Raw genomic sequence first — 10,163 nt, 5'->3', positions numbered from 1 at the left:
CGCAGCGCTTTACATAGTGGCACATTCACATCAGTCCCTGCTCTCAAGGAGCTAACAATCTAAGGTCCCTATTTCACATGCATACATACGAAGGCTAATTTAAACAGGAGCCAATTACCTTTCAGCATGTCTTTGGAGAGTGGAAGGAAACCAGAGGACATGCAACTCACTTTCCACTAATAAATAGATCCCCACTGCAGGGGGTTGTTTGTTGATAAAGTATGTCACTGGATGTTCTTTCCAACAAGGTGTTGAGGAAAACATCTAAAAGTTTCTTGAAGTTGTCAACACTCCTAGCTGATACCATTACCTGTGTAAGGCAGTTCCACATTTTTGCTGCTCTAACCATAAAGAATCTCCAGTGCAATTTCAGATTAAACCACCTTTCCTCTAATCTTAAACACCTCTTCTCTAAGGTGAATAAGTGTAGTTTACTTAATTGTTCTTCTTAGCTCAACTCTTTCTAATTTAAGGACATCCTTCTTGTTGATGGTGACCAGAACTACTGCATACTCAAGATGAAGCTAAACTAGTATTTGTAAAGAGGTAACTGATTTATCCCCTGAACAAATACCATTTTTAATGTATGAGAGTATTCTGCTGACTTTGATAGCCACAGCCTGGCATTGCATGCTATTGTGCTATGTCTACAAGGACATCTTACAAGAAGACTTAAAAGAACACTATGGGCTCCATAACTTGCAAGCCTCTTGGCACACCCTGTCCCCAATAGCCATGGTGCATATGTCTTTTTCGTACATTAGGAAAACAGCAGACATTAGGGTTGATTGACCAAAGGCTGTTCATTTGCAAAGTAAATGCTAGTAAATGAGATGGACCTGCATTCACTTTCAATACCCAATCATGTGTGAGGGAAAATAAAAATAAAATGCATATTTTTTTCTAGCATATAATGGTATATTTTTACAGTAATCACAGTTCATTTTATATACTATATTAAAGGAGAACTATGAGGTGAGTGATTTTCACTTACCTCATAGTTCTAGCCGACCTGTGACAATGAGACTGTCACAGGTCGGCTCAGTAGATCAGGAAGTGAGCGAACACATACCGGCGTTCGCTCACCTCTCGATCCTGTCACAGCTCTCTGCCGTGACAGGGGAGGGGCTGGATTCCCCCCTCCCCGATCTGCCAGCGCTGACTGGCGGATCGGACGGGGGAGGGTACAGCTGGCTCTACCTCTAGATAGGCAGAGCCAGCTGTCACTCACGCAGCTGGGCGGATCCAGACATAATTGTCGGGATCCGCTTCAGCTGTGGCGCCTCAGTATACCGCTCGCAGTAGCTCGCGGTATACTGTGGCGTCTCAGTATACCGCGAGCTGTAGCTCGCGGTATACTGAGCTTAGGGTGACGGGAGGACGCTAGTTTGTGTCCTCCCGTTACCCTAAGGAGAACTATGGGGAAAAGCCCTAACCCCATAGTTCTCTGTTAACGTTCCTACGTGTACAGCCTGTATCTAAACCCAGGAACAAATATTGCTTACCAGTCTTTGATGGCTGCATTTTTTCTCAATCTTTCTTTCCTATATTAAAGCATTCTCCATCCAAGCCTGCTTCACCTACTGCCTCTGCCATGGTGCCACCACTGTGGCTTCTCTGGTGTGACTGGGGATTCTGATCTGAACGGGGAACACTAAAGTAAAAGGGGGGGGGGGACTCTAATATAAAAGAGGGACTATGATGTGAATTGGGCTCCTAATGTGAAAGGGGGCTTTTGATACGAAGGTAGCACACCTTCATGTTAAGGGAGGCCTCTGATGTGAAGGGGTGCACCTGATGTGAAGGGGGGGGTGCTGATGTGAAGGGGGGACTCTGATGTGAAAGAGGGGGCTCTAATGTGAAACACGGGGCTTTGATGTGAAGGGGGCTCCTGAAGAAAAAGGGGGCTCTGATGTGAAAATGGGGCTCTGGTGTGAAGAAGGGACTCTCCTCTCTCCTGACACTGTCGAGCTCTCGGCCCATGACCGAGTGCCCAACTTTTCAGAGGGGGTGACACTAAAATGACTATCAGTCATTTTGGTGTCACCCCTCCAATGGTGTCACCTGGGTGCGTACCACACCCCCCTTGTGACGCCACTGTATTTTGCATATCTCATGGATATTTCCCCATATTTCACTCCTTTAAACAAGTACAGAAAATGCAACTGATGTGCCAGAAATATAGAGGTTGATTTTCCAAAGGCAAATAGGCTGTTCACTTTGCAAGGGAATTCGCACTCTGCAAGTGAAATTTCACTTTGCAAAGAATACCCAATCATGTGCAAGAAAACGAAAAAACTGTATTTTTTTGGACATGACTGGATGATGGAAACCAGCCGAGCTTCACCTCATTCACTAAGCTAACAGGAAATTCCCTATGCAAAGTGCAAATTCCCTTACAATGTGAACTGCCTATTTGCCTTAAGGGCTGGTTCACCCCTAAGCGTTGCACTAATCATAGTATGGCAGTGCCTCACATTGTGCCACAACGCACAGCAGCCGGGAGGTGCATTGACATGCCATTCAAACAGTGGCATATGCAGTGCATGGCACATACCCAGGGTGCCACATGAAGAGGAGGCACCACTCCGTGCGTCAGAGAAAGTTCACCAACCCACAGAAACAGCTGACTTTTTTATTTCCCCACTCCTCTCCCGCTCATATCTCCCCGCCTGGCTCATAGCAATCAGAGACACTCAGGCCGGCGTCCCGTCCAGCTCCCAGTGACATCACTGGTTGCCAGGAGCTGGACGGGACAATGGCCAGAGTGTCCCAGGCTGTTAAGAGCTGGGCGGGGAGATGTGTAAGAGCCATACACATCTCCCCGCCTGACTCTAAGCAACCAGAGCGGCTGGGAGAGGTCCATGCCTCCCATGCGGGCGTAATGCCAGCCAGAGCACCCAGAGGTTGCTACGTGACAGGTGGGGAGATGTGTATGGCCCTTACATATCTGCCCAGCTCTTAGCAACCTGGGATGCTCTGGCTGGTGTCCTGCCCAGCTCCTGGTAATCTGTGATGTCACTGGTGGCCAGGAGCCCAATTTGTTGTGGATATGCCTCTGCATTCAAATGTAAGTCAACCGCAGAGAACCACATGTTAGGTGCGCTGCGTGACAGTGTGCGCGCCACTTAGGTGCGAATCAGCCCTTAGTAAAGCAGACCCCATGAGTTCCGTGGAGTAGGGTTTAGGGTCTGCTACACTTTAGTAAATCAGTCCCATATTACTATATGCCAAGAACAGTGCATGGCTTCCAAACCTACTTTCCAAAAGTTACTTCACCCAACGCGGGAAAGTAAATGCCTGGGTATTTTTAGCATTGGAGGGAAGACGGGTCCCGCTGATGAATGCTGGGGTGAGTGTGTGATGCACTGGGCGGGGACACACCGGCTGATGACGTCAGTGATCGTAGTGCTCAGCGCGATTCTCTGGCTGCATCAGCCCCCGGCGTCCGCTATAAAGGTGCGCAGCGGAGCAGCGCAGACAAAGCTGGGAGCTGCCATCAGGATCTGTGTGCTGTCCGAGCAGAATACGAAGTGATGCCGAGCCCCAGAAGCTGCGACAAGCAGATAACAATGCAGAACAGCAATGAAGAGAGAACGCAGGGCAGGTACCAGCACTGCAACTTCAGGTGGCAGCCACCTTATGGGCTCATCGTGCTTCTCATCATGCTGGCTTCATGGAGCAGCATCTGCCAAGGTAAGGACACCCCCAATTCTGCATGTCTCCGATCCACTTCAGGTCCTCTGATCTCCTAGTAAGATCGGGGATCTTCACTTTCAGAGCACAGTCACCCCTGCACCCCTGGCTTCACTCACTGCACTCAGTACACTTTTCTTGGAAACTTTTTACCATAGCAAGAATAGATACAAGGAAAAGGCAATCATGTAATATTTACTTATTTTTATATCTTGTAACCATTTTATAACATTCTTTTTTTATTTGCATTACTTTGGGGGACATATAGTGTTCAGGTGACCTGTGGAACTACAGATCTCAGCATGATCACTCAGCTTTCAGGCTTAACCTTCTATCTTTTAATCCTTGTATTTAATAAGGTTGTGAAGATGTGAGATTTCCACATGTACGTTCACAAGTCCTATCCTTGCTGATTGCTGTACATTCTCAACCACTGAAGAGCTATAAAAGTTTATTTGAGAATGGGAAGTTTGTTTTTTTAGATCTAGTCATAGAAAGAAAAATCTTCATGAAATATAATATCTGAATCAGTGGTCATCCCAAAGAATGTTTAAGCGACACTAAACTCAGGAGTTAAATCTCAAAAATGCATCCAAGTACCTTAACTATTAACACAAATGTATCTTATTTGTGTATCACTCAGCTGTAGATCCTCAAATCATCTCTGAATTGGTGCTGACCCTGTCCTTCTTTCTAGAGGGTGGCTACTTTGGTTCCCCCCACCGCTCCAAGCTCACTCCTGTGATAGACAACAATCTCAATACAAATTAGTAAAGTAAACATGAGATTGTAGTCCATCATGGGAGCGAGCTTGGAGCGGTGGGGGGAACCAAAGTAGCCACCCTCTAGAAAGAAGGACAGTGTCAGCACCAATTCAGAGATGATTTGAGGATCTACAGCTGAGTGATACACAAATAAGATACATTTTTGTTAATAGTTAAGGTAATTGAATGCACTTTAAGATTTCACTTCTGAGTTTCGTGTCACTTTAAATCTACTAGTATATATAATACAGATACAAGGGTATCAGAATGTGGTTATCCACTAAGGATGCACTGTATAATATTTCTTTTTTTGGGTGTTGACATCTAGTCAAACATAACTTAGGCTGTTGTCTACAGCAGGGGTAGGCAACCTTGGCACCCCAACTGCGCAGAATCTACAAATCTCACCATGCCTCTGCCTCTGGGAGTCATGGCTATGGCTGTCAGAGTCTTACAGTCCCTCATGGGACTTGTAGTTCTATGACAGCAAGAGTGCTGAGGTTGCCCTTGGTCTACAGCAACCAGTCTCATGCAACTGGTTGGTTTGAAAGTGTAGATGTGATAGGACATTTTCTCCTGATGATGGTTACAATGCAGTGTACAGGGAAGTGATGGTGTATGATGTGCTGTAACTCTAAGCAACTGGTGAAAGAAATATTTTGATTGGTTGCTCTGAGTTATGGCTTATTGCTCTTTGCCATATTAAATACACCTGCAAGTCTGTGTTCAGCTTTTTGGGGAACCCTAATGTCGGCAGATTGCCTGGAACCAGATGGCTTCTGAAAAGATATTATATAGATGACATTCTACAGACCATTCTGGGACTGTCTTCAGAGGTTACCCACCAACATGTTGCTGCTTGCTGTGAGCCAGCTATTTACCTTTAGTGAAAATGTCCAGTGTTAATGTGTATTTGGGGATTATTTGTAATGGGTGACCATTGTCACTGAGAAAGAGAGTGAGGGTAAATCCAAAATTTTAGTGTTGCCCCCAGAACAAGAGGTAAGGGGAATCTTCCAATGTAGACAACTGCCTAAGGGGGTTTTCCCCCCACTTTGGGAGATTTTCTCTAACTTCTTGTTGTATCTCTGGGACAGGAAGCGCAGGCAAATTGTAGAGGTGCTGCAGGGTGTGTTGCGGTGCACTGTGGTAGGGAAGCCCATTAATTTGCTATCGCAGCTGAATTGCATTGGAAGGAGTGAGTGTACCCTTTTTGTTTTCTTAAATCGTATTGCACCACATCACATGGTAATAGGTTGCCATGTGGTGTAATACAACGATGGCTGGGTGCCTTGGGGTACCATTAAGAAATATTGGCACTGCAGCGCACCTAATATTGCAAAATGTAATAGTGTGTGCCATTGCAAAGATGTGAAGGAAGCCTAAACCATTCTAAAACTAAAAAAAAAGGAACACATTGTGAATGTCAGAACATCAGTGCAAGATTTGTGTATTCAGAGCTCTTTTTAAGCATAATTAGAAATATTTGTCCATTAGACTAGCACAAAAAGTTCATTAGGCTGGGCAGATGTTGTGCCCCTAGAGAGTGCTGACAAGTATAAGAATTTCCTATACTCCTTAGCGCCATCTTGGAGCACTAGTGCCATGCGAATGGAAACCACCCAGCGATACGTTGGGCACAACTTTTATAAATGACGCACTTGGTACTTTTGTGTCTGGTGATAGTGCCAGCTCACACCGGGTTGTCCCACTGTAAAGAAACGTTTGGGCAATCTATAAAATGTAGGACGATTGAAGCAGTCCATAAAGTTCCATGTCTGTAAAGAAGTATTACATTTCATGTATTATTATTTTCATGTATTTGAGTATCAGCAGTCTTTATAACATGGAAACAAGACACCAAACTGAATATGTATTGCCTGTTGCATGGCTGGACAAATCCCAGGAGCCAAGTCACCACTGCTCCATAAAAATGACAGCTGGCGCCTAAATTTTGAAGTTTTCTCTAGTTGATGTCAGTGGAAACAAATCCTGCTCGCTCCTGGATTAGACAGACTTCTACCCCTGGGTTGTTGCCTCTAAAACAATGCAGAGTCATTTGTCATCCAGCTCTCTATGGTATTATGCCAACCTATATGGGCATTGGTCCTATCACCCACCATAGGAACTTGTTAATATACAATATGATGACTGAACCATCTCCTACAAAGGGGTGATGCTAGGGATGCACCGATACCAAGTACTGTACTCAGTACAAGTACAGATACTTTTCGAGCTCCAAGACTAGACTAGAGAAAAAATTAAAAAGTTAGTAGGCAGCTGTCATTTGTAAGGAGCACACGGAGCTCCTGGGATTTGTACATCTCTGTTTTAATGTATGATTTTGTCTTTATAAATATATATAAAGGGATGCACAGATACCATTTTTGCAAGTACAAGTACTGATACTTGCCCAAGTACTTACAAGTACTGATACATTTTTGTTTATTGTCATGTGACAGTTTTTCTAAAACAATACAGACTAATGATTTCAGGACAGAGGTGGAGAGCCAGAGCCAGGTCCCAGCTGCAACCGCTGCAACCCCGGTAGTCCTCATGGAAATGCCAAGTATCGGCACTGGTATCTGAAAAGTATCGGTGTATCCCTAGCTGATGCATACAGTTACACGATACTATCATTGTGGGAAATTCAGTAATGTAACAGGGATTAGTTGTGTATAAAAATATACTACATATTGTGTGTTGGCAACTTACTGACGCGGTTTGTAAATTTGGCAGAATCTCTAGGTATAATTGTTTGCTTGTTCTAGTTTATAGGTCATTATAAATAAGGAATGATTTACTTCTCACTGTCTTATAAGTCTGCAGTCCATGATACCAGTGTGTTTTCATTTCTGATGATTTTATTGTGCTCTATAGTTAGGTTTACAGCCTCCTCCACATATGTACTGGTGTCATGCTGCCTTGTTTTATGGATGCCTCTTTTGCATGGCGGCTGCTTTGTGTCCTGGTTGTTTGTCACTGGCTTTCCTGACTCTTTGCCCATCCCGTTGACCTTGCAATAGACACATGGAGAATTCCTCTTTCCTGTCTGTTCTCATAATTTGGTTTCCTCCAAATACTGCTCGTTAAAATGCTATGCATTACAGAAAGTAGGAACTGGCAGCTGAGTAAATGAGATTATTAGGGGCATTGTGTGTGAGTACATGTTTGTGTGGGTAGACTTTTACATCGCCAGGAATTTTACTGCTATTGCATATCCTGTGCCACATTATTTTGGGGAGGTTTTATATGGCGTGTTAAACAACCAGGGATACCATTGTAGCTCTATTGAAAATGGCATATGAAATGAAACGGATTATAAATTACATTCACATGTACAGAACAACAACGGCATAGTTTTTAGGCACCAGACAGAAATGGAATTACTTATGCGTCTGTTTTCCGCAACTTGCATGATACCTGTTTGGTTATTTTTTTTAAATGTCTGCATTGAAATGGATTTTTATGTCTTATGTGTAACTTCACAGTATTTGAACTGAAAATACAAGCAGGCATAGATGCCTTCTCTGAAGAGAAGATTTGATCTTTTGACAGGATCTGTGAATGGGGAAACTGCAAGTCCAATCAGCCACTGCAGCAGAGGGAGTTCTAGATCTCAATGACATATAAGTACGGTGACTTTGCTGCACTTGTAGTCCATTCATTCTTCCTCCTGTCCATGTTACTGAATGTCTGTATTGAGGTATGGGCATGGATGGAAGGAAGAGTCTGCAGGAGCCAGAGCATTGCATCTGCAATCCACTGATCCCAGTAGCAATGCTTGGGTTTCTCCAATGCAAAAAAATAGTAAATGCTAATTTTTTATTTTTTTCTAAAAGGTGAGCTGTGTCTTTAAAGCCAGTGGTGCTTTAGGCTTATTGATTTTTCAGATCAACATTGCCAGTCCCAATATTTATTTTAGGACAGGTTTACTTAGGGCCAGTTCACACCAATTGCAGTGCGTTGCAGAGTGGTAGATGCTGGAACGCACAGTAATCGCATGCAGCATTTTTTTGCGTTTGCACTGGACTGGAGCGCAGGCAATGTTTTGCCATGCGTCCAATCACACTCCGGGCGGGGAGTTGCTGCGGTGCTATTGACTTCAATGTTCTTCAACTTCTCTAGTTTTAGGGTACAAAAGCTCAGACAAATGTTACAATAAGGGCAAAAAGCTGAACAACACCTGTTCTTAAAAATAAATCAAAAACAAAAAGATAGAAGTAAATTTATAACTTTGTCATGGCACTGGTTTGTTCAGTACTGAGATTTAGAATGTTCACCTTTTAAATCTGAGGATTATTTTAAGAGGTACTAACTGTCTTTAACTGTCCAGCAGTCCATCAGTGCAGCTCTTCTCTAATCATTTGCAGTATTAAAGAGAATATTTTACTTTGTCTATTCAGGGTAAAGTGACAGGTACACTTGAAGGGCAATGCCACAGATACTCACCCTCGCTGTGCTTCTCCACTATTTTGTTGCTCTATTGAATGCCTTAGGAAATGATTGGTGCTTCTGGCTAGGGGAGGCATTTACTCCCATCCCTGTATGCAATGCTTGGGCCTAAGTGGTGAATTGCCACATAATTTTACATTGATTTTAAACTAGTGAGGTTCGGCAATTACAAGCAAGGTCTGTCTGCTCAGATGTCATTACTATGGGGATTTTAAGCTGTTGTAAAACGTATGTTCTCTTCATTGCAATCTAAACCAATTCTAGTCTTTTTATCCATGTTTTCCCAGCAAAAATCAACATACAGTAAACTACTCGTTATCCGTTATCTACAGGGATTGATGGATTTCCGGATAAATGTAGTTTCTGCTTGCTTGAGAGTTATGATTAGAAATAGGTCTAACTAATGCCATACCCAATACTATACCATACCATAACATAAAATCTGTATTGACTTCATATTAATATTGAAATGCAGTCATCAAAAACAAATTAAGACAAATAGGTACACAATCGTTTCCAGGATAATACATGCCACAGCTCAGCAGAACAGTGAATGGCGTGGTGCCATCCCCTGCAGTATCTTTCTGAGCCCAGAGTGGGGAGAGCCTTGCCACCCTAGGCTCAAAGGAAGTGTGTTGAATGAAGTTAGGTGTCATTCAATCCAGAAGTGGAGCAGTACTGCGTTGCTGTATTGGTGAGTCTGCAGGGAACGGCGCTGGACATCAGGTGAGTATAGCAGCCAGCCTGGATCTTTTTGCAAGAGGTTTGGGAGGCATTTTTAAAATTTTAAAGTTTTACTAAACTTGCTGAAAAGAGCTCACCCTGTAAAATAAAATTTATACTTACCTCTCCAGCTGCTGAAAACAGCTCCATTGTGAAAACAATCCTCAGTTTAACTTTGGTAATGCATTGATCATTAATCCCTCCCTAACTAATCGAAATGTAGTGATGAGACCAGGAAAAAATGCAAACAGGATGGGGTAGGGGGTGCTAAGTCACTCAAAGAGCTTGCTTTATGAACAGGTAACAATACGTTCCGCTTTGGAAGAAGGGGCGGGGAAGATGGCAGCGGTGGCAACAACAAGCAGTATGGAGCTGTGAGCCCTGGAGGAGGGTAAACCCAGAGGCAAGCCTGCCATAAGTATGCTATGCATGATTGCAAATTATGGCAAGAGCTGCTCTCTCTCTATGCTACAATTCCACATTGAATTTTCACTGGACTTTACCTTTAAATTCTGATAATTATAT

The 10,163-nt window shown here is 43.5% G+C and overlaps 1 protein-coding gene across 3 annotated transcripts in view; it reads left to right on the top strand.

Moving 5' to 3' along the window:
* The first annotated feature begins 3,470 nt into the window (after positions 1-3,470).
* The window catches only part of NMU (neuromedin U), a 39,257-nt gene continuing 32,564 nt past the window's right edge, over positions 3,471-10,163 (top strand). For all 3 annotated transcript variants that reach the window (XM_018575822.1, XM_018575829.1, XM_018575815.1), the window contains exon 1: positions 3,471-3,696. In XM_018575822.1, the coding sequence (XP_018431324.1) occupies positions 3,537-3,696 (160 nt within the window). In that variant the 5' untranslated portion in view covers positions 3,471-3,536. The remainder of the gene's footprint in view (positions 3,697-10,163) is intronic.

Source organism: Nanorana parkeri, unplaced genomic scaffold (assembly GCF_000935625.1).
Source record: "Nanorana parkeri isolate BGI_ZX_2015 unplaced genomic scaffold, ASM93562v1 scaffold54, whole genome shotgun sequence".
Classification (NCBI taxonomy): Eukaryota; Metazoa; Chordata; class Amphibia; order Anura; family Dicroglossidae; genus Nanorana; species Nanorana parkeri.
Note: the sequence above shows the minus strand (reverse complement) of the source record. Positions and strands in the feature narration are given on the sequence as shown.